The sequence below is a fragment of the Callithrix jacchus genome, chromosome 5 (genome assembly GCF_049354715.1).
Source record: "Callithrix jacchus isolate 240 chromosome 5, calJac240_pri, whole genome shotgun sequence".
Classification (NCBI taxonomy): Eukaryota; Metazoa; Chordata; class Mammalia; order Primates; family Cebidae; genus Callithrix; species Callithrix jacchus.
In genome coordinates, this window is record NC_133506.1 from 131743864 (window position 1) to 131767993 (window position 24130).

General features: G+C 51.6%; 1 protein-coding gene and 1 long non-coding RNA gene across 4 annotated transcripts; one reads left to right on the forward strand and one right to left on the reverse strand.

Annotated features, from left to right (window-relative positions):
- Positions 1 to 844: 844 nt before the first annotated feature.
- On the reverse strand, positions 845 to 9739 carry WBP2 (WW domain binding protein 2). 3 transcript variants are annotated; one of them, XM_002748745.5, is made up of 8 exons: positions 9641 to 9739; positions 6923 to 7031; positions 4652 to 4787; positions 3612 to 3704; positions 2848 to 2982; positions 2533 to 2655; positions 1975 to 2051; positions 845 to 1858 (listed from the first exon to the last, which is right to left on the reverse strand). In XM_002748745.5, exons 1-8 carry the CDS (start codon positions 9697 to 9699, stop codon positions 1805 to 1807), a joined length of 786 nt encoding a protein of 261 aa, XP_002748791.1. In that variant the 5' UTR covers positions 9700 to 9739; the 3' UTR covers positions 845 to 1804. The 3 variants fall into 3 exon arrangements, with proteins under 3 accessions (XP_002748791.1, XP_035157678.1, XP_008996017.1); XM_035301787.3 differs by having other exon boundaries at positions 9526 to 9739; XM_008997769.4 differs by lacking the exon at positions 2848 to 2982.
- An 11880-nt stretch (positions 9740 to 21619) lies between these two features.
- Positions 21620 to 23137, forward strand: LOC144582714 (uncharacterized). Its single transcript, XR_013535996.1, has 2 exons — positions 21620 to 21764; positions 22894 to 23137. It is a non-coding gene; the product is annotated as an uncharacterized LOC144582714 (long non-coding RNA).
- Positions 23138 to 24130: the final 993 nt, after the last annotated feature.

Here is a 24130-nt window from a genome sequence, read left to right on the forward strand (position 1 = left end):
AGCCTGTTTGGCCCCACAGGTGACATTCCATGGAGATGACGGGGCCAAGCCGTGCCGGGCAGAGACAGCCCTGTGGTCCCGCCCCCCGACCTTGGTGGTTAGAAGGGTGCTCCCTTTAGGTGCCCTTGAAGGGGGCTTAGCCAAGCCGCAGAGAGCTACGGGCCAGGCTGGCCAGGAGGAGGCAGAGTGGCCACTGCCTGATCTCTCCTGAGGACAAACTTGGCTCCCAGAGACAGGGAAATGCGCCTCAGCTCGGGGCTTTAATAGAACTCAGGCCTGCCCACACTGTGCCCAGTGCTGGTCTGGGGACTCGGGGGCGTGTGGGCCTGGCCATGGCCTTTAGCCATTTCCCACCCTCCTGTCCCTCCAAGTTCATAGAAGGGCGAGTGATGTGGGTGGTGGCAAGCCCAGCTTTGCTGCCCAAGTGTCCCTGTCACAGGTCCTGACGTACTCCGGGCTCCTCCCTCCAGCAGCCAGGCCTTGGGCCAGGGCTGCCATTCCCTAAGGAGCCAGCAGGGGGAGACATGGAGGCCCGACCCCCCTCCCATCCAGGCCGGGCCACAACCACCTCTGTCGGTCAGGCCCTGGGGACTCAGTGGGGGAGGGACACAGCTGCTGAGCAATGACCACCAGAAACGGATCCAGAGGCCAGAGCTGTCCTGGGGACCAGACAGGCAGGGCCGTGAGAATCCTCCCGTGGGAGGGAACCGTCCCGGAGCCTCCAGAGCCCTCAGCAGCCAGAAGGCTCTCTCCTTCCGAAAGAGACCCCCCTGGGTCACCACATGCAGAGCCAGAAACGGTCAGGTTATTTCACTTTTACTATTTCACATTTTCAGCAAACAAGTCAAGGTGCAAACAGGGTTTATTTCACATTAATATATTAACTGGATTTTTTGTCAAATAAATAGGGAATTCTCTTTAAATAACCATCTCCTCACTTCACGGCTGGTCCAGGAACAAGCAAGTGTTAGCGCATCCAGGGGCACGAATACAGCTTACGGGGAGATGCGGGCTGTGGGGCTGGTGGCAGGTCCCGGACGGCTTGCAGGGTCGGGGGCCCTTGTTTCCCGCCCACCCAGCAGCCCCCAAGTGGACAGACATGCATTCTCCAGTTCCAGTCAGGAAGCCCCTTCTAGAGGGAGGTGACAGGGGAGGGAATGCAAATTCCAGAAACACCAGCAGAAGGCAGAAGGGCTTCCTTCCAGCCTCAGCGGCCCCACCCAGCGCCACCCAAGCCCTGGGAGCTCATTTTACAGCTTCAAAAGTCACACAGGTGACAACAGCATGACGCAAGACAGAGAAGGGAGGGTGGCTGAGTGGAATGTGGGCATGGTGGCCTTCTGAGACCAGCACAGACCAGCGGAGGGAATGTGAGCGGGGCCTGGCAGCCCGGGAAGATGCCTGGCTGGTCTGAAGTGGCTCATGAGGCTGAGTGTAGCAGTGGCTGACAGACTGAGGGCACTGGACTGCAGCGGAGGAGGTGGCCAGAGAGTCCCTTTGAGGGGAGAAGCTATGAGAGTGAAACAGAAACAGGGGATGCCCCGTGCTCCCAGGAGAACCCCAGATGGTGAGGGGGCACACTGGGCAGCGTCATGGGCTCCAGGCTGGCATGGGAAGCTGGGCAGCACCTCTCCCGAGGCCAGGGGCATTAATGTCCCACAATAGTTCCTGGTAATTGTTTATGATTGGACCTGGAGGGAGAACAAGGCACCCCCCTCCCCTGCCCAACCCCAGTGCGGCCCTGATGGGAGGGGTAGGATAGAGAGATGAGGGTGGGAGGCAGGAGGCAGGGAGGCAGGAGGGCCTACTGGGTCTTCTTATCTTCCGGTGGGTAGTAGGGAGGTGGCGGTGGCTGGCTCTAAAGAAGGGAGAAAAGGAAGATTCTCGTTAGGTTTAAAACAAGACTCGGCCTTCCCCCATAGTTCGCAGCATCTGCAGCTGCAGGGCTGCACCGGCACAGCCGTGACCTCTCACCGTGGGCATGTAGACATTATGAGGGTTGCCTGGGTTGTAATAGGCGCTGGCGGCAGCTTCGGCGGCCTTGGCTTCGGCTGTGAGAGCAAACACACCCACTGTCGGTGACAAGTTCTCCCCTCCTCCTGAGTTCAGCCAGAGACCCTGGGCCCCCATGGCTCAGGGCAGCTGGTGCTGGGGCTCTAGTCCCACCAATAAGAGCAGCAGGTGAGGCTTCCTGAGCACTTGCCACATGCTGGCATCTTGTGTCTCACCTCAGCTAATCCCTGAGTCAACCCCACCAGGGTGCCACTGTGACCAGCTGAGTGCAGATGAGAGGACCGAGGCACACAGGGTGACCCTCCTTGCCAAGGTTGCGTGGCTGGCTAAGGGATGGGGGTGGGGCCGGACTCTAGCTCTGAACCACCAGCCTGCAGCCCTGCTGGGCCCCTGGGGTAGCCCAGAGGCCATCCATCCTCTGTGGCTCCCCGCAGGCTCTGGCCATTCTGAGACTCTGTGTGCGACCTTGGGGAGGAAAAGGCTGGTCCCGAAGGGCTGCCAGCACCCAAGGGCCCTCACCTGCAGGAGTGGAGGGGACATCAGGGCCGCTGACTGGAGGCTCCATGGGCCCGGGGTAGGGCGGTGGTGGGGGCTGCACATATCCCATGGCCCCGTCCATCATGGGAGGTCCTGGGTAGAACTCTGCTCAGCAAGAGAGCGATAGAGAACCGGTGAGCACGCCGGCTGCGGCCCCTCCGAGGGCTGGCACCCCTCAGGCCTCTCTAGCTCTTCGTCAGTCCTGAAGCAACGCAAGGAGTGAAGTCTCCCTGGCCTGGGGGGAGCCTGGGTGGGTGGGCTCATGAGGGGAGGGTGGGCAGCAAAGGACACACTCACCAGGCGGGGGCGGTGGATAGGGGTAGCCAGGAGGGCAGGGGTACATTCCATTGGCGACTGGTGGGGGATAGACATAGGCCCCGCTGGGCATGTAAGAGTAGCCATAGGCTCCATTGGGGGCTTCACCTCTGGAGGCTACAAGTACAAGGGGAGAGAGAAATGAGCGTGGCCTGCCTGGGGCGGGGAGACGGTGGGCCGCTGCCTGCAGAGGGGAGCTATGGGTGCCGGGAACGTGCCCAGCAGACATGCCCTGCCCGCCCCACTCCACTAGCCACCCACACTCGGGGCTGCCTTGCTCAGGGATGGGGTGATGAGGAGGATAGGAGAGGTCAGAGCCAGGGCAAGGCAAGGGCAGAGGGGTGGACAGAGGCCAGGAGAGAGGCTCGGGGCTGGGGTGGGGATGAGCTGGCGGAGGATGTCTGCAGGACCCATCGCTCGGTCATCTGAAATGGCTGCAAAACCGCAGTTCAATGGTTGGGTTGGGTGTGTGTTTTCTGAGGCCATTGTGAAAGGCCCCTGAGTCCACACTGCTTTGTCAGAATGCCATCCAGCTGCTCCTGACAGGGAAGTGCAGCCTCTGAGGTACAGGACAGGGCTGATGCCAGTTACAGCTTTTCTTCTCAACTCCTAGGCCTGGTCAGCCTGGTGCCCAGACACTTACCTCCTGAGTGCTTAAAAAAGCAAAACAAAAATGAAGCAAACCCAAACCAATCCCCCTCCATGTTCAATGTGGCCTTGGCTCCTAATCTTCGGAGCCTGGATACCTTGAGATGCCACCTGGAGCATCCGCTGTCCGAACTCTATGGCGCCCCCTGCCATGAACGTCAGCTTGTAGGAAGCAGAGCCTTCCCAGCCACCTGTGAGGGGAAAGACAGTGGATAAACAGCGCAGGCAAAGAAAATCCATGCCCAAAGAGATGGCTGTTTTCATCTCCAGGGCACTATCCAGCGCCCAGGAGGCTGTGGGGACTGCGCCTGCACTGTGATGGGGACTTCCCGGTGCCATGGCTTCCAGCCTGCTGCCTGCATAAAAGCCTGGCCCTGCCGTACGGCTTTCCCCTTTTGAACAGGAGCCTTTTCTTTCTGGAACAATCCTGTCCTCCTACTCTGGCCCAATATGTCCCACAGGAGCCAAGGGTGCCCTGATTTGGTTTTAGAACTAACATCAAGGTTTCTCTCCCTTCCCAGCCAAGCCAGCAGCTTCACAGGAACAAGCCCACTTGGCATTAACCGATCTTGACATTCAGAGCAGATCTCTTGTCCTAAGGGGGCCCAAGGATGGAACCCAGACCCTCTAGTTTGACTTCTGCACAAAGGGGGACCAAGAGCACCTCAATAGCAAGGGTGGGGTCTGGCTGGGGGTGAAGGGGAAGGCAAGTTCAATGCAGAGGTCTCTGGGGCCTGCCAAAAGGCCAGCCCCAAAGTGGGGTGACCCTGGCTTCCCAGAGGCAGCTGCCTCTTCCTGGCTCTCAAGAAAAGGCCCCTCTCAAGAGCCTCACTGATGCAGCTCCTTCCTGAGTCTGAAATTTGTACGCACTCGCCAAGTCGCACTCAGCATCCTGACTCAGTCTGCAGGCTTCTGTGGACTTCACGCTCTGAAAAGCTGATCTGAGCTGCCGTCTTTAACGCCAACATTTTCCCCAGCTCTTGGCAAACAAACCCCACCAGCTGGCAGCCCAGAGCTGGGAAGAGGTCACAGCTAGGGCGATAAGGGTCTGAAGGGGACACTCCCACGGCAGCAGTCAGAGGCTCCCACAGAACCTCCCTGGAGGCCCCATCCGGGTCCCTGAGTCCCCATCACCTACCTCCCGCTTCGGCCTTCACTGTTCCCTTGATGTAGTTTGCACCAAACACAGGCTGCTTGATCTCACAGTCTTTCATGAGATAGAATGGCATCATGAAGGACTGCATGGCATCCTTCCCCTTGGACAGAAAGATGACCTGCAGGGAGACAGGGTGAGGCCATGAGCACCGGAAGCACAGCACATGTGCCACGTTTCCTGCCTATTTTTCCTGGGAGTGACGAATCCACTCCTAGTGCCAGGGTCCAGCAGCCCCACAGCTCTCTCTGTGCCAGACGCTTGGAAAAAGCTCTGGGAAGAGAAAGGGCTTACCGCAGCCTGGGGAGGCCAAGCTCAAGTACGAGGGAGAAACATGTGCTGGTCAAGACAGTATGAGCAGGGCAGACTGCTCTGTCACTGACGTGTGGCAGTGGGGAAGTGGTGGCGGTGGTGCCTAAGTGAGGGGGTTACAAAGCTAGGAAAGGACAGGCAATGGCGAGGCAGGGATGGGCTCCTGAAAGAGGGGGATCTCCAGCCTTAGCTCCTCAGAACTGAGAGTGATGGCACAGCAGGTCGTTAGCTCCCAGCGAAGGGGGCTAGAAACAGCAACACATGCTCTGCATCTGTGCCTGGAAAAATTTTTATTTTTTTGAGACAGAGTCTCACTCTGTCACCCAGGCTGGAGTGTAGTGGACCCATCATGGCTCAATGCAGCCTCTGCCTCCCAGGTTCAAGTGATTCTCCTGTCTCAGCCTCCCGAGTAGCTGGGATTACAGGCAAGCATCACAACGCCTGGCCAACTTTTGTATTTTTAGTAGAGACAGGGTTTCACCATGTTGGCCAGGCTGGTCTGTAACTCCTGACCTCAGGTGATCCACCTGCCTTGGCCTCCCAAAGTGCTAAGATTACAGGCATGAGCCACCACACACAGCCAGAGTTTTAAACCCATGACTTTAATCTGTGACTGAAGATGCCAACTTGAGCCTCCAGAGATGGGGTTTTGAAACTCCCGTCTCTGCTAAGTAATGGAGATTAAAACTTGAAAACGTGCTCCTCTTTTTCCAGCTGTCTTTGAGTCTAAGTCTTTTTTTTGGGAGGGGGCAGGGTTTCACTCTGTTGCCCAGGCTGGAGTGCAGTGGCACAATCCCAGCTCAATCCAGCCTCAGCCTCCCCTGGCTCCAGTTATCCTCCACCTCTGCCTCTCAGGTAGCTGGGACTACAGGCCATGTGCTAGCACACCCAGCTAATTTTTATATTTTTTTTGTAGAGATGGGGTTTCTCCATGTTGCCCAGGCTGGTCTCGAACTCCTGAACTCAGGTGATCCATCCGCCTTGGCCTCCCAAAGTGCTGGGATTAAAGGCATGAGCCACCACACTGGCCTGTCTTTGAGTCTAAGTCTTGAGTAGCCACAGCAGCAAACCTTTTCCAAGAACATCCATTTGTATTTCTCAACCTCTCAGAGTCCACATGGGTGACTCTCAGGCAAGGCCCGTTCTGCAGCCTGGCATTTGTCATTCCGTGGGGCAGTACTGGGCTCTCTGCCCAGCCCAGAGGCCGTGTCATACAACTGTACCCTGTTTACTGCATTTCTCACTCTGGATACGCGCAAGTCTTCATGAGCTACTCTCACAGAAAACAAAATATTCACAATAATCATCTCTGGCCTCCAGGCCCAAGTCCTCCCAGCGGCTGCATCCAACTCTATGGAGATTTTGCAGCAGCAGCTCTGAAATTGACATGGGTTCACTGCCCGGTGGTCAGGTCAGTTACATGAAGAGCCTGGTGGGTCTAGAATCCAGGAGCATGTGACAGAGAAACAGGCAGAGTGAGGCGCTAACATTCACCAGGGTTCAGAGGCCACCTGACTATGAGGCTGAGGTGGACTTAAGGCTAAGTCCATCACTAGACCGGGTGCACTCACATCACTAGACCGGGTGCAGTAGCTCACGCCTGTAATCCCAACACTTTGGGAGGCCAAGGTGGGCAGACTTCCTGAGGTCAAGAGTTTGAGACCAGCCTGGTTAACATGGCGAAACCCATCTCTACTAAAAATACAAAAATTAGCAGGGCAGGCTGGTGCATGCCTGTAATCCCACCTACTTGGGAGGCTGAGGCAGGAGAATCGCATGAACCCAGGAGGTGGAGGTTGCAGTGAACCGAGATGATGCCACTGAACTCCAGCCTGGGTGGCAGAGCGAGACTCCATCTCAAAAAAAAAGAAAGAAACAAAGACTCACATTACCTCCAACAGCAGCAACAAGCCTCTAAAGCAGTTGCCCTGCTGTGTAACTCACCCGGTAAGGGGTAAGGTAGACGGTGCCTTTCTTGGTCCCTTTGAAGGCTTCTGGCACGTTCTTCATGTCATTGAATGTGAGTTCCACATGATCATAGGACATCAGGATGCTGTGGTGAGAAAAGAGGAAAAGCCTTGGTCAGACAGTATGGAGATGTGGTATCACCCAGACACTGGGCCTTTCTCCCAAGCAGCTGTCCAGCACATCAGCTCTCGTAACCATCTCAACAGTGCTGCATTAAAACCAATCACAGGGCCAGGCACAGGGGCTCACACCTGTAATCCCAGCACTTCAGGAACCTGAGGCGGGTGGATCGCCTGAGCCCAGGAGTTTGAGGCCAGACTGGCTAACATGGTGAGACCCCATCTCTACAAAAAAACAAAAACTAAAAACAAACAAACAAAAAAACCCATTACTCTAGCCATGGAAGAAATGAGCAGGTTGGGGTTCTATAAAATTTCCCAAAGCCTGCTTGCACAGCCCCAAACGATCACCATTGTAGCAGAGCCGCAGGGCTCTGGAGAGGCCATCATCCCCTAAGCAGGTTAGAAGAGCTGGCTTAACTCTTCTATTTTCTTTTAAGTCCTTGTGATGGATGTTGTTTTTATTGGCTTGCTTTTCAAGCCTAATATATAAACACGTCTAAGAGATAACTGTACACATCACAATAGGACCACCTTCAGGGTTCATTTAAACCTGGGTTTTTAGCTGGTTCTGCCGGAAAGTCTGTCCATGAAGCCCTTGAGATGATCGTGTACGTCACATGTGCATTTTCTGGGAGGAGAGTTCAGTTTTCATCATTCTCAAAGGAGTTCACGACTTGAAGAATAAAGTTCACTATTTATCAATTTTTTAATTTTGAGATGGAGTTTCACTCTTGTCGCCCAGGCTGGAGTGCAGTGGCACGATCTCAGCTCACTGCAACCTCCACCTCCTGGGTTCAAGAGATCTTCCTGCCTCCACCTCCCAAGTAGCTGGGATTACAGGCATGCAGCACCATGCCTGGCCAACTTTTTTGTATTTAATAGAAACAGGGTTTCACCATGTTGGTCATGCTGGTCTTAAACTCCTGACCTCAGGTGATCCACCTGTCTTGGCCTCCCAAAGTGATGGGATTACAGGTGTGAGCCACCATGCTGGGCCTAATTATCAAAATTTGAATGCTGGATTTAAACTTCAATTGTTATAGATACAACTTATTCAGACAGGAGGCTGAAGCACTTTCTAAAACAAGGCACGCCTTATTTAGCAAGACTGAGCTCTAAGCCAGGTAGAAGGCCCAGCAAGATGGATAGTCTTGTCTCAGAAAGTTCCACAGAGACAGAAAGAACAACAGTCCCTAGAGATGTTGCCAAATGGTATGAAAAACTGGCTGGGCCTGGGAACTGACTCACACAGAGATGCAACAAGCCAATGTGAGGTGTCTCTGATTACAGGATAAAAAGATTCACACAGTTCTGTTTGTCTTCTGCCTCCCCCCACATATCACAACTTTCTCTGATAGGGGAAGGGTAAGTGGGAAACCACTGGTATTAAAAAAAAGAGAAGTACCTCTCAGAGAAAAGAAGGAATTACCAGAAACAGGCTGCGCCCATCACACTCTGAGCAGGTAAAATGGACGGAAAGTGAGCATCCTGTGGTCTGGGTCACTCTAGGCATTTTCCTCTGACTCATCAAACATTCCCAACTCACAGGGCACCTGGATGCTGGCCTTAGCTGGGTACAGGGCTCTGATGTCCCCTTTGGGGATGCAGATGCCTCCTAAGCTCCTTCAAGAGGTATTTCAGGGTTGGCATAGTTCAACCCAGGCTGGTTTGATTTTCTTTACTTTTTTTTTTCCTTTTCTATCCATGGAATCACAGAACGGTCTGATTTTCAATACTCAAGGAACAAAAGGAGAGAGAAGCCATTTGAGGAGCCCAGAGGTTGGAGGAGAGACAGAATGCAATGAGCAAGGGGTGGGGAGGGCGGAGTAGAAAGAACCTTGAATTAGGAGACCTCTGCCTTCAGGGGTGACTCAAACCAACAGGCATTCAAGAGAAGAGGCAAGGGACTGACTTTACGGACCCACACAGTGCCAGGAACTGTCAGACATCTGATCAACGTCACCTGTTTAATTTCACCTCTGGGGCCTCAGTTTCTTACCTGGAACCTGATCGGTTCTGGAACATACTGGAAGCCTGTATGATGGTAGTTAATCCTATTAACTTTGGAGTCAAGACTCCTTTCCTGGAATTGCCATCTCTGTTACTTACAGAGTTGTGATTTCGGGCAAGTTACTTAACCTTTCTGTGCCCCACTTTACCTACCTGTGAAATGTGGACAGTAGTAGATTGTACCGCACAGAATTTTTATTAAACAAGGTAGAAAAGGCGCAGAGTCTGACACGTAGTAACGTTGTAGACGTTCAATAAATGACAATTATTTTTGTTTGGGGATCCTCCCAGCTACTAAACTCACAACTCTGGGAAGGGGTTTCAAGAATCACCCTAGGCCCCACCGGTCGTCCCACCCCCAATTCCCAGCTGACAGCAATCTCCCGGCCCTCCCCCCACGGCCCACCCACCTTCCTTCAACCCCGCCCCCAGCCGTTCCCCTCCAACCTCACTCCATCAGCGCTCCCTCTTCAGGGGCTTATTCCCCGCCGCCCGCCGCCCGCCGCCCACTTCCTCGACACCGGAACTTTGGTCCTCCAGGATCCTTCCGCAGTGTTTTCACCTTTCGGTGTTGTTGACGATCACTCCACCGCCCTCCGAGTGATTCTTGTTGAGCGCCATAGTCTCTCCGACAGGGGTCCCGAGACTCACAAGGCAGTGCGCTTGCGCTCGTCTTAGGCCCGCCCCTAGTGGCGTCTTGTTATTAGAGTCAGCCAATCACAGCTCCAGCGCGGAGGCTGGCCCAACCACCTGACCCGAGCGTCACGTGGTAATAGTTTACTCCCTCTCCCTTCCCCCGTTCCGCCTGCGTAACAAACAAGATGAAGACTACAATTCCCAGCAGGCAACTCTCCGGAAACCTCGACCTCTCCCTATGCTGGAGGAAGGATTTATTCTGGAACTTGTAGTCTCCTGGACCATAGACCGGAATTGGCTCCATAATTTGCATAACCAATCGGCTTGTGCCATCCCCACCCCGCCTCCTTAGCGGAACCTAAGTAAACAGCCTTCTGGCAGGGGCGCAATCCTGGGGGTCTGCTCCCGCGTCCGGGAGGTTTAGCCGGCCGAGTGCGACCTGGACATGCTGTGGGATCGCCGAGCAGTCCTCTGATAGATGGGGCGCCTTCGTTCACTCAGCAGACGTTTATGGGGCGCTTGTGTGACTCTGGGGCCTTTAGCTGAGCCCGAGGCCCCGGCTCTTGGGGACGCGGTGGCTGGCGGCGTCCGATCACCCCGTCATCCGTCTCACCAATCCCAGCCCAGAGCCCGGGGGCAGGGAGAGTCCCGCGACGGGAGGGGAGATCGGTGCGCCCCGTCTGGATTCCACCACGTTCACGAGCCGGCCGGGCGCCCCTTGCAGCCTCCGCGCCGCCCTTGCGGTGGCGCGGTTCCCTCAAGGGCGCCCAGCGGGGGCCCGGCCGGAAGATTGAAGGCTGAGTGGGACTGGGCACGGCGCGAGACCGGCAGCCTCATAACTAGGACTTACAGAATAGGGCTGACTCATGCCAGCTCGTGACCCAGCCCTGGGCATCCTCCACGGGGCAGCTATCATTCCCTAACCGCCCCCCACAAACCCCCGCACTTCCAAGCTGAATCCGTGAGGCGGAAAGAGGGGGCTGCACTCCCAACGTGGTGGTTCCGCTACTCGTTAATCTTAAGGATCAGAGTTGGCTTTTCAGCAGACAGTTGCTTTCCTGACCCGCTGGGGCCAACCTCGCGATCCACCTGCTTGACTTCGCTTTCCAGGGAGGTCTCCCTATGTGAAGGAACAAAACTGCCTCACTAGAAAAGATCAGGAAACAGCAGCCTTCTGCGAGGTCCCTTGCAAGACTAGGTTGGACCTTGCAGGACAAGTACAGTGGATTAAGGATGGTGATACTGAGACCTACCCCAATGATTAGATGTATTTTGGCGCCTGCAATCTCTGCAGTCTTTAAAAAGAATGAAGTCAGACTGTGTCCTGATATGGAAAGATTGTCAAAGGTTATTAACACAGAATGCTGAATAAATATAGTATACAGAATGCTGTATAAATATGAATATAGTATACTGTATAAATATACAGAATGCTGTATAAAAACAGGCTGGGTGTGATGGCTCATGCACTTTCCGAGGCTAAGGTGGGCGGATCACCTGAAATCAGGAGTTTGAGACCAGCCTGACCAGCATGGAGAAACTCCGTCTCTACTAAAAATACAAAATTAGCCGGGCATGGTGGCACATGCCTGTAATCCCAGCTACTCGGGAGGCTGAGGCAGGAGAATCACTTGAACCTGGGAGGTGGAGATTTCAGTGAGCCAAGATTGCCCCAGTGGGCTCCAGCCTGGGGGACAAAGGAAGACTGTCTCAAAGAAAAAAAAAAGGAAAATCCCCCCAGCAAAGGGTATACAGCATTGGCTGTTCTAAGGACCACATAGATGGGGAGATGGACACAACCTGCCCGCCCCACTCCCACTCCTTTGCCAAACAGGTTGGAGGTAGAGCAGGTTCAGGCTTTGCTAGGCTTTGAAGCTTATACAATTCTGGAGGCTCTTTTGGTTGTTGATGTTTTTGTTTTTGCGACAGGGTTTCACTCTGTCACCCAGGTGCAATCATAGCTCACTGCCTCCACAGAACTGGGCTCAAGTGATCTGGAGGCTCTTTTTAAGAAATAAAATACACAGGCTGGGCACGGTGGCTCACACCTATAATCAATCCCAGCACTTTGGGAAGCTGAGGTGGGCAGCTCACCTGAGGTCAGGAGTTTGAGACTAGCCAGGCCAACATGGTGAAACCCCGTCTCTACTAAAAACACAAAAAATTAGCTGAGCGTGGTGGCGGGTGCCAGTAATCCCAGCTACTTGGGAATCTGAGGCAGGAAAATCACTTAAACCCAGGAGGCAGAGGTTGCAGCAAGCTGAGATCACATCATGGCGCTCCTGGCAATAAGAGCAAAACTCCGTCTCAAAAAAAAAAGAGAAAGAAAATACACAATTATGCATTCACAATGCTGTGGCCACATTGAGGCCTCCTGACAGGAAGGGGAATGACAAGAAGAGGAAGTTGCAGTGGAGAGATAGTGAGCTTGACCAGCTCCAGCTACAATGTCCATAAATTTTAAGTTTTACAAAAACATATGACCACATGAACACAGTGCTTGGGCAGCTCCCCTGACTTGGGATGTGGGGGCTGGTAGCTACCAGAACTGAGAACTTAAACTGAAGTGTTCAACAATGGTTTATTGCTGAACCAGGTGAGCAGCGGGAGACCCCCTGGCCCAGGTCTCAGTACTCAAACCTCTCCTCTGGCTTCGTACCCCTGTCTGCCTGTCTCCAGATCACTTTTTCACTGCACTGTGATTGCTCCTATTCTCCAGACCTGAGTTTCCTGAGTGATGTGCTAAGAAGGGGAGCAGACCTGCCTCAGATACCAGCTGCCAGGGGCTGGGGTAACTGAGCCCCTGAACTGGTCACCTGTTTTTCTGTTTATAATTTTATTTATTTATTTGTTTGTTTATTTATTTATTAGTGGAGACGGGGTTTTACCACATTGGCCAGGATGGTCTCGATCTCTTGACCCCATGATTCGCCCACCTTGGCCTCCCAAAGTGCTGGGATTACAGGCTTGAGCCACCGCGCCCAGCCCTATTTATTTATTTTTGAGACAGGGTCTTGCCCTGTTGCCCAGGCTGGACTGCAGTGACATGATCTTGGCTCATTGCAGCCTCTGCCTCCCAGGTTCAAGCGATTCTCATGCCTCAGCCTCCCGAGTAGCTGGGACTATAGGTATGTGCCACCAAGGCTGGCTAATTTTGTATTTTTAGTAGAGACAGGGTTTCGTCATGTTGCCCAGGCTGGTGTCAAACTCCTGACCTCAAGTGATCTGCCCACCTCAGCTTCCCAAAAGTGTTAGGATTACAGGTGTGAGCCACCGTGCCCAGCTCTGGTCACCTCTTGATCCCCAATAAGATTAATGTTTGCCCCAGTGAGCCAAACAAATACGAATTTTGCTGACCAAATCACTTTTTATGTGTGCCATGACATAAAAAAGGTTGGCAGGCTGGGCATGGTGGCTCATGCCTATAATTTCAGCACTTTGGGAGGCCGAGGTGGGCAGATCATGAGGTCAGGAGTTCAAGACCAGCCTGCCCAACATGGTGAAACCCCGTCTCTTCTAAAAATACAAAAATTAGCCAGGCGTGGTGGCATGCACCTGTAATTCCAGCTACTCAGGAGGCTGAGGCAGGAGAATCGCTTGAACTTGGGAAGCAGAGGTTGCAGTGAGCTGAGATTGCGCCACTGCACTCCAGCCTGGGTGATAAAGGATGACTCTGTCTCAAAAAAGATTGGCAGGTCCGTAGAGGTGGCGAGGTGGTGTGGTGGCACATACCTGTAATTCCACAATTTTGGGAGATTGAGGCAGGAGGCTTGCTTCAGCCCAGGAGTTTGAGACCAGCCTGGGCAACATAGTAAGACCCTGTCTCTAAAACTTAGAAAAACAAAGAAAAGCTTGGTAGCCACTTTTCCTTATCTTGATCCATAGTGAAAATATACATGGCTTGAGCCCAGGAGATTGAGATCAGCCTGGGTGACAGAGCAAAGCCCTGTCTCACATTGTCACTCGGACTGGAGTGGTACAATCACGGCCCACTGCAACTTCAACCTCCTGGGCTCGAGCAGTCTTCTTACCTCAGCCTCCTGAGTAGTTTGGACTACAAGCGCACATCACCAGGTCTGGCTAGTTTTTAAATTTTTTTGTAGAGATGGGATCCCATTATGTTGCCCAGGCTGGTCTTGAACTCCTGGCATCAAGCAGTGGTCCTGACTCAGCCTCTCAAGTAGCCGATTTCAGGCCATACCATCACCACATGCTGCTTAATTTTTATTTTGTAGTGTGATATATTCTGAAACTTTCTATTATATTTTGCTGTCATAAAAAATTGCTGCAAGGGCTGGGCATGGTGGCTCGTGCCTGTAATCCCAGCACTTTGGGAGGCCGAGGCCGGTGGACCACCTGAGTTCAGGAGTTCAAGACCAGCCTGGCCAATATGGTGAAACCCCATCTCTACTAAAAATACATAAATTATCTGGGCATGGTGGCATAGCACCTGTAATCCCAGCTACACGGGAGGCTGAGGCAGAAGAATCACTTGAACCTGGGAGGTGGAGGTTGCAATGAGTTGAGATCCCGCCATTGGAATCCAGCCTGGGCAAAAAGAGAAAAACTCCATCTCAAAAAAAAAAAAAAAGAAAGAAAGAAAAATTGCTTCCAGCATGGTGGCTCACAGCAGACACTTGAGGTCAGGAGTTTGAAAACAGCCTGGCCAACATGGCAAAACCCCATCTCTACTAAAAATACAAAAAATTAGCCAGGCTTGGTGGAGCCCACCTGTGGTCCCAGCTATTCAGTAGGCTGAGGTGGAAGGATTGCTTCAGACCCAGAGGCAGAGGTTGCAGTGAGCTGAGATTGCACCACTGCACTCCAGCCTGGCTGACAGAGTGAGACCCCATCTCAAAAACCAAACCAAACTTAAACAACAATAAAACAGAGGCTTGGAGAGAACGATCCAAGATGGCCGATCGCTAACATCCCGGGATTGCAGCTCTCAGAGAAGGCGCGGAGAACTAGAGGACGCCACACTTTCAGACAAAGTCTGGTCGCTCACGGAGCAGAAGATCCCCCAGTGGTGGAAACACAAGGGTCGCCAGCGCGACTCTCGTGGTCGGCGCAGCGGTTCCGCCGGCACCTCGACGCGGCAGCTCTCGGAGCAGAGTAAACGGGACCGGTTCCCCTTCTGACCGAGGTCTGGAGCCCCAGGAAGGCAGAGTCGCCTACTACGGACACAAGAAGGAAGCCCGACAAGATAATCCTGGGCAGAAAAGCACCATCAGTTTTAACGCCACTGCTCTGGCCCTGGGAACTAACAACCTGGACGTCCACTCAAGAGACCTAATTGAAAGTTGGTAATTTCAAAGACGACAGGAGGATAAATTTACAATGACGGGAAGAAACCAGCGTAAAAAAGCTGAGAACACGCAAAGTCAGAAGGCCTCTCCCTCTAAAGATGATCACAGTTCCACATCAACAATGGAACGAGGCTTGATGGAGAATGAGCGCCTCCTGATGACAGAATCACTCTTCAAGGAATGGATAATAACAAACTTCGGTGAGTTAAAAGAACATGTTGTAGCCCAACGTAAAGAAACTAGGAACTTTGAAAAAAGGTTTGATGAAATCCTATTGAGAATAGACAACTTAGAGAGGAGTATGAGTGAATTAATGGAACTGAAGAATACAATACAGGAACTCCGAGAAGTTATGCACAGGTTTAAACACTCGAATTGTTCAAGCAGAAGAAGGGATATCAGAGGTCAAAGTCCAACTTAATGAAATAAAACGTGAAGAAATGATTAGAGAAAAAAGGATAAAAAGGAATGAGCAAAGTCTCCAAGAAATGTGGGACTATGTGAAAAGACCAAATTTACGTTTGATAGGTGTACCTGAATGCGACGGAGAGAATGAATCCAAGCTGGAAAATACCCTTCAGGATATTATTCAGGAAAATTTTCCTAAACTAGCAAAGCAGGTCAACATTCAACCCCAGGTAATACAGAGAACACCACAAAGATATTCCTCAAGAAGAGCAACCCCAAGGCACATAATCGTTAGATTCACCAGGGTTGAAACGAAGGAGAGGATACTAAGGGCAGCCAGAGAGAAAGGTCGGATAACCCACAAAGGCAAGCCTATCAGACTTACAGCAGATCTCTCGGCAGAAACTCTACAGGCCAGAAGAGAGTGGGGGCCAATATTCAACATCCTCAAAGAACAGAACCTTCAGCCCAGAATTTCATATCCAGCCAAACTAAGCTTCACAACTGAAGGAAAAATAAAATCTTTTATGAACAAGCAAGAACTCAGAGATTTTATTACCACCAAGCCTGCTTTACAAGAGCTTCTGAAAGAAGCATTACACACAGAAAGAAACAACCAGTATTAGCTTTTCTAAAAATACACCAAAAAGTAAAGAGCACCAACATAAGAAGAATTTACACCAACAAATGGATAAAACAGCCAGTCAACATCAAATGGCAGTAACCCTAGATTTAAATTGACTAAATTCCCAATCAAAAGACACAGCCAAAACCCAACGGCATGTTACATCCAGACCTGTTTCACATGCAAGGATACACAAAGACTCAAAACAAAGGGATGGAGAAAGATTTACCAACCAAATGGAGAGCAAAAATAAATGATAAATAAATAAAAAGCAGGAGTTGCAATTCTTATATCGGATAAAATAGATTTTAAAGCAACAAAGATATAGTGGTAAAAGGATCAATGCAACAACAAGAGCTAACGATCCTAACACCCAGATAGGAGACTTAGATTCAATGAGACAGAAAATTAATAAGGATATCAAGGACTCGAACTCAGATCCAGAACAAGTAAACTTAATAAATATTTATAGAGCTCTCCACTTCAAATACACAAAATATACATTCTTGTCAATACCACACCACACCTACCCATTAGTTTAAATAAAACATTGATTGGCCATTATTAATACCCAATTTTTTTCAAAATAAAGCAATATTTCCATTTACTCTCCCTCTTTCTTCCTCTCCTTTACTTATTTTTTTTTTCTTTCCTTCTCTCAAAAAAAAAGAAATCAACTTGTAAACCTCTAGATCCAGGTCGGCAATGTCTCTTTCATTGCTTGATTTCCTTTCTTCCCTTCCCTCCCTCCCTCCCCGCTTCCTCCCTCCCTTCCTTCCTTCCTTCCTTCATCCCTTCCTTCCTCCCTACCGTCCTTCTTTTCTTCCTTCCTGCCTTCCTCCCCCCCCCAAAAAAAAAAAAAAAAAAAAACAGAGGCTTGAAAGAGAAGCCCCAGAGAACTATCACCCAGCCCTCTGAGGAGGGGGTATAGGCCGGCTGGTGCTGCTGCCTATGCCTCTGAAGGGAGCTCAGGGTAGCTGGTTCTGCGAGGATTAGAAAAAGTCGAAACTGGATTCAGCTGCTGCTAATGAACTGCAGCTACCCGGTGAAGATGCTTTCCTGGGTAAAACGCAGGCAAAACTAGTGAGCAGATGGGAAGCAGGGGCCTCCTCCAGCCCTGCATCTCTTTCTAGCGCCCCCTGGTGGAAGAACCTGGCAGGGAGCAGCAGGCAATGGAGAAATGTAACTTTGGGCGGGGTGGTTCCCGCCTGTAATCACAGCAGTTTGGGAGGTCGAGGCAGGTGGATCACCTGAGTTCAGGAGTTCGACCAGCCATGGGCAACGTGGTAAAACCCCGTAGCTACTAAAAATACAAAAACTGGCAGGGCGCAGTGGCTCACACCTGTAATCCCAGCATTTTGGGAGGCCGAGGTGGGTCGATCACGAGGTCAAGAGATCAAGACCAGCCTGGGCAACATGGTGAAACTCCGTCTCTACTAAAACTACAAAAATTAGCTGGGAATGGTGGTGCACCCTTGTAGTCCCAGCTACTCAGGAGGCTGAGGCAGGAGAATCTCTTGAACACAAGAGGTGGAGGTTGCAATGAGCTGAGATTGTACTACTGCACTCCAGCCTGACAGCAGAGCAAGACTTTATCTCGAAAGAAAGAAAGAAAGAAAGAAAGAAAGAAAGAAAGAAAGAAAGAAAGAAAGAAAAAATTATCCAGGCATGGTGGCGTGTGCCTGTAGTCCCAGCCACTTGGGACGTTAAGGCAAGAGAATCACTGGAACCTGGAAGGCGGAGGTTGCAGGTAGCCAAAATCGCACCACTACACTCAAGCCTGAGCGACAGAGCAAGACTCCATCTCAAAAGTCATAAAAAAAAAAACAACACACAAAGACATGTGGCTCTGAGTCCCAGCCAGACCATGAGGCTGAGTTGGGTGGGTGGATGCGTGTTATGAGTTGAGTTCTGTCCTCCTCCCCCAGATTCACGTGTTGAAGTCCTGACCGGCACCACCTCAGAAACTGACCTTATTTGGAAATAGGCTTGTTGAAGACATCATTAGTTAAGATGAGGTCATTAGGGTAGGCCCTACATCCATCGTTACTGGTGCCCTTGTAAGAACAGGAAACTTGGACACAGACTAACACACAGGGAGAGGGCGGTGCAGAGAGGGAGGCAGTCACAGATTGCTACCAGTCACAGATTGCTACATATTGTCTACAAGCCACCAGAAGCAAGGAGAGCCGCAGGGGATGGATTGGCTGTCACAGCCTCAGAAGGATTTGACCCTGCCCGAACCTTGATTCCAGACCTCTGGTCTCCAGCACTGAGACAATACATTTGGATGGTTTAAGCCACCTAGTTTGTGGCATTTTGTTACAACAGCCCTAGCGCATTAATACGGCAGGTTTGGAGCTGAGAGTCAAGAGTCAAGAATTTGGCATCATCTGCAAACTGTGCTTGGCCCGGGGGAGTAGGGCCTCAGCTGCAGCTAGAAGCACTTGGGCTTGAGTGGTGGGCATCTCAGCAGCAGCCCCCGGAGAGAGCAGACTAGAAGCTCTCCCATCTGTAGCCCGGTGCAGTGGCTCATGCCTATAATTCCAGCGTTTGCGAGGCCAAGGCAGGGATCACTTGAGGCCACGAGTTTGAGACCAGCCTGGCCAATATGGTGAAGCCCCGTGTCTACTAAAAATAAAAAATTAGCTGGGCATAGCAGGTGCCTGTAATCCCAGCTACTCTGGAGGCTGAGGCAGGAGAATCACTTAGAACCCAGTAGGTGGAGGCTGCAGGGAGCTGAGACTGTGCACAGAGAGAGACTCCGTCTCAAATGATAATAATGATTCTACTGAGGGGGAAGACAGCCTCCCCATATACCTGAAGTTGAATTTCTTAGTTTCTTGGCAAAGGGCAGCTTATAATCACATTTTACTTGATGCAGGGAAACTACCCAAATCGACATTTCTTGTACCTGAGTATAGGGGAAGAAATTTGTGCTTGATGCATCAAATCTTTTTCATTCAGCCAGTTGCCCTCTTGCTAATTACCAGCGAGAGAAAGAAATCTCCTGGTAAGTAGTTGGTAAACTTTCTGCCACTCACCGTTGGTTGCTCTGCTGCAGAGTGGCAGATGCCATGTGAGGCATTGGCGATGTTTGGTGACGTGGAAGTGGGCTATTTTGGGTGAGTCCTTTTTGGCTGTGGGTATTTCAAGAACCCAGGTTCCCTGCTCTCTCATCAGAGGCAGGGCCAGCACATGATCTGGGGCTGTTTCTGGTTGCTATAGAGATGGGCCCCACCCAGAGTTTCCTGCCGGGACCTCCTGGCTCTGTCAAGTTCAATTTCCCCAGACACAGCTGCAAGGCCTGTTCTGAGCAGTTCCTGCTGCAGGAGTGTTTATACGCAGTTATTGTGCATTTCTACTTCTGAGCCTCCAAAACCACAGAAAGCCAGAAAGGGGCGGCGTGACCTCTGAAGATGTCCGCATCCCAGTACTGAGGGGCCTTGGCTGCAGGGACCCTCCTGCACCGGAGAGCAGGAGGGAAGGAGGAACCAGGGAAGGTGCTTAAGCATCTGGCCCCTCCCGGCTGTTATATTTCTGGGTCCACCTTCCCAGAGTTACGGGACTCTTCTCCAGTTCCTGGCAAGATGCAGGGTGGCAGTTTTAGTTGTATTCATCCTCTTTTTTCCTCTCCTTAAGTTATTTCTCACCTAAATAATAGAATGATTTTGAAACTTCAAACCTTTTTTTTTTTTTGAAATGTGGTCTCACTCTGTCTCACTCTGTCACCCAGGCTGGAGTGCAGTAGCCTGATCTCAGCTCACTGCAACCTCTCAGCTCACTGCAACCTCTGCCTCCTGGGCTCAAGCAATCCCGTACCTCAGCCTCCAGACTAGCTGGGACCACAGGTGTGTGTCACCATGCCTGGCTAATTTTTTTTTTTTTTTTTTGTATTTTTGGTAGAGATGGGTTTCACCATGTTGCCCAGGCTGGCCTTGAACTCCTGAGCTCAAGTGATCCTCCTGCTTCAGCCTCCCAAAGTACTGGGATTACAGGCTTGAGCCACGTCATCCAGCCAAAACTTCAAATCTGATCGTACCATTTCCCCATGTAAGATCCTGCCATGGCTTCCCATTGTTCCTAGGAAAAGTCAAGAATCCTCACCAGGCTCTGGCCTGCAGGACCTGACCTGCCACCTCTGGCCTCGGCCGCTCTGCCCTGCACCCCTGTCCCCTGCAGCACTCTGATCAGTCTGGAGCCCACACCCATCCTTGCTGTCTTGCTAACTCCTCCCTGTCCTTCAGGCCTCAACAGTTCTTTCTTCAGGGAAGTGATCCCTCAAAATGTCCTGTCAGTCCCATGAGGGCTCCTTTTCATGGCCACTGTCCTTTGCATTCTTTTTTTTGGGGGGGCATGGTAAAATATACATAACATTAAATTTACCATTTTAACCTTTTTTTTTTTTTTTCTTTTGAGACAGAGTCTTACTCTGTCACCCAGGCTGGAGTGCAGTGGCGTGATCTCGGCTCACCGCAATCTCTGCCTCCCGGGTTCAAGCTATTCTCCTGCCTCAGCCTCCCAAGTAGCTGGGACTACAGGCACCAGCCACTATGCCCAGCTAATTTTTTGTACTTTTAGTAGGGACAGCGTTTCACCATGTTGGCCAGGCTGATCTCAAACTCCCGACCTCAGATGATCTGCCCACCTCAGCCTCCCAAAGTGCTGGTTACAGGCGTGAGCCACCGCACCCGGCCCATTTTAACCATTTTGAAATGTACACTTCAGGGGCTTTCAGTGAGCACACTTGTGTTGTGCAACCATCAGCACCATCCAGCTCAGAACCTTGTCATCATTCCAAGCTGAAACTGTCCCCATTAAACACCAGCTCCCCATTCCCTGTCCCTGAGCCCCTGGCAACCCCCACTCTACTCTTTGTGAGTTTGACTATTCTAGGGACCTCATATAAATGGAATCATAAAGTATTTGCCTTTTCGTGATTGGCTTATTTTACTTGGCATAATGTCTTCTAAGTTTATCCAAATTTCAGCACATGTCAGAACTTCTTGATTGTTTAGGGATGAATAATAGTCCGTTATGGGTGTGTGTACATATATACTTTTTTTTTGCTTATCTATTCATCAGTCTATGGACACTTGGATTGTCCCAGGCTGGAGTGCAATGGCACAATCTTGGCTCACTGCAACCTCCACTTCCCGGGTTCAAGCGAGTCCTCTGCCTCAGCCTCCCGAGTAGCTGGGATTACAGGCACCTGCCAACATGCCTGGCTAATTTTTTCTATTATTAACAGAGACGGGGTTTCACCATGTTACCCAGGCTGGTCTTGAACTCCTGACCTCAAGTGATCTGCGCTCCTTGGCTTCCCAAAGTGTTGGGATTGCAGGCAAGAGCCACCACACCTGGCTGCCTTCCAGATTTTGAATGTCGGCATCAAATGGGCATGGGGTGTTTGGGGTTGAATGGGACACAGACCCTGCTCAGTGCTCCAGCTGTCCCGTTATCCACGGTTTTGCTCACCCACAGTCTACTGCAGTCCAAAAATATTAAGTAGACGATTCCAGAAGTAAACAACTCATAAGTTTGAGATTGCATGCTGCTCTGAATAGCATGATGAAATCTCACTCCATCCCACTTCATCCAGGCTGCCTGGGACAAGAATCCTCTCTTTGTTTGGGAATCCGCACTGGAGGCTCTGCCTGCCCATTGGTTACTTCTAGCCATCCTGGTCACCAGATGGAAAAACCATGGTATGTATAGGATTCTGTCCCGCCTGCCGTGTCAGGCACCCACAGGGGTCTGGGAACGCATCCCTGGACTTCGGTACTCTCCTCCTGGTAGAGATGCAGTAGCTGCCAATCTCAGCCACGCCCAGTTCAGCCCCATCCTCCTGGCCAGGCCTGGGTGAGCCATGGTCCAGCCGGCCGCACCCTCTCTGCCTGGGAGGAGGGGTGTGAAGAGAGGCACTTCTGTGGGTGTTCCTTGGACCTCGGGAAGGGGAGGACAAGGATGAGGAGAAGGGAGAAAAGAGGACTGGGGTCTCTTTCCTCCCAGGGTGTGGGGAGCCCGTGGGAGCAGCCCAAGTCCCTTCCTCAGGCCGTTGGAACTGGAGCTCATTTTCCCACAGAAACAAAGTGCAAGTAGAGGTTGGCTCCCTGCCCGGCCCCGAGCAGCCAGGCCCAGTGAACAGCGCCAAACCCCAGAAAACCCTCACCCTGCACCTTTGTCTGGGACTGGCAGGGGCTCTGGCGGGAGCTTCTGAGGCCACAGACCCTCGGGCAGCTGTGCCAAGTGCTCTGGTGACTGTGGGAACTGGGACCCAGCCCCAAGGGCAGTGCGTACACAGGCTGCAGTGCTGGGAAGCAGGGTTGAGTGTGAGGTGTGTGTGTGTTTAGACATTTCTTTTTTTGGAGACAGAGTCTCATTCTGTCACCCAGGCTGGAGTGCAGGGATATGATCTTGGCTCACTGCAACCTCCACCTCCTGGATTTAAGCAATTCTCTTGCCTCAGCCACCTGAGTAGCTGGGATTACAGGCACATGCCACCATCCCCGGCTAATTTTTGTATTTTTTGGTAGAGATGGGGTTTCACCATGTTGGCCAGACTGGTCTCAAACTCCTGACCTCAAGTGATCCGCCGGCCTCAGCCTCCCAAAGTTCTGAGCAATTATAGGCATGAGCCACCACACCTGGCCTGTTTAGACATTTACAAGCACAGAACACACCTAGGCTGTGCAGTATGGAGAGAGTGTCCTGAACTGGGTAACTGTGGGCAGCTCCCCAGGACCCCGTGCCTCAGTTTCTTCCTCTGTAACTGGTAGTGGGAGGAAAAGTTGAGACTAGATCAGTGGTTTTCTCACTTTTTTTTCTTTTTAACAGTTTTGCCGGGCGCGGTGGCTCACGCCTGTAATCCCTGCACTTTGGGAGGCCAAGGCGGGTGGATCACGAGGTCAAGAGATCGAGACCACCCTGGTCAACAAGGTGAAACCCCATCTCTACTAAAAATACAAAAATTAGCTGGGCATGGTGGCGCGTGCCTGTAATCCCAGCTACTCGGGAGGCTGAGGCAGGAGAATTGCCTGAACCCAGGAGGCGGAGGTTACAGTGAGCCGAGATCGCACCATTGCACTCCAGCCTGGGTAACAAGAGCGAAACTCCGTCTCGAAAAAAAAAAAAACCAGTTTCTTTTTTTAAAGCAGTCTTGAGGCTGGGTGAGGTGGCTCACGCCTGTAATCCCAGCACTTTGGGAGGCTGAGGTGGGTGGATCACCTGAGGTCAGGAGTTTGAGACCAGCCTGGCCAACATGGTGAAACCCCATCTCTAAAAAAATAAAAGCAGTCTTGAATCAAATAGACAAAAGCTTCTCTGAGTCCAGTGTTGGCAGGGGTGCTGAGGGACCTGCCGCCAGTCTTTCCCAGCCCACCCCGCTCTATGCATGTCCTCCTAGGGCTTCTCACTGCATCACTGGAAAAGTCACTGGGCTGGAGCAGCATGCATTCATACATAGGCATTGGTCAGTCACAGTCCAATGCACCCAGACACTCACTCACAGCACATACACACATGCAGACAGACGCATGTGTATGCAGATACACACACATACACGCATACACTCAAAACACATAGGCACGCATGCCCCCCCCACACACACACATACACTCACACTCCAGGGTGACAAAGGAAATGCGAGATTGTGGCTAACACTCTGGTCTTGGGAGTCTGAAACTTGAGAGCTGAAGAGCCAGCCGCTTGCTAGCTGTGCAGCCAGGGCCCAGCCAATCCCTGACTCTGAGCTGCAAAGCTCCAATACAGGGATTTGCGATTAGAATGCTTGTTTCAGTCCGGGCGTGGTGGCTCACACCTTTACGATCTCGGCTCACTGCAAGCTCTGCCTCCCGGGTTCAAGCAGTTCTCTGTTTCATCCTCCTGAGTAGCTGGCATTACAGGCACCCGCCACCATGCCTGGCTAATTTTTTTGTATTTTTAGTAGAGACAGGGTTTCACCATCTTGGCCAGGCTGATCTTGAACTCCTGACCTCATGATCCACCTACCTCAACCTCCCAAAGTGCTGGGATTATAGGTGTGAGCCACCTTGCCCAGCCAATTTTTTTGTTT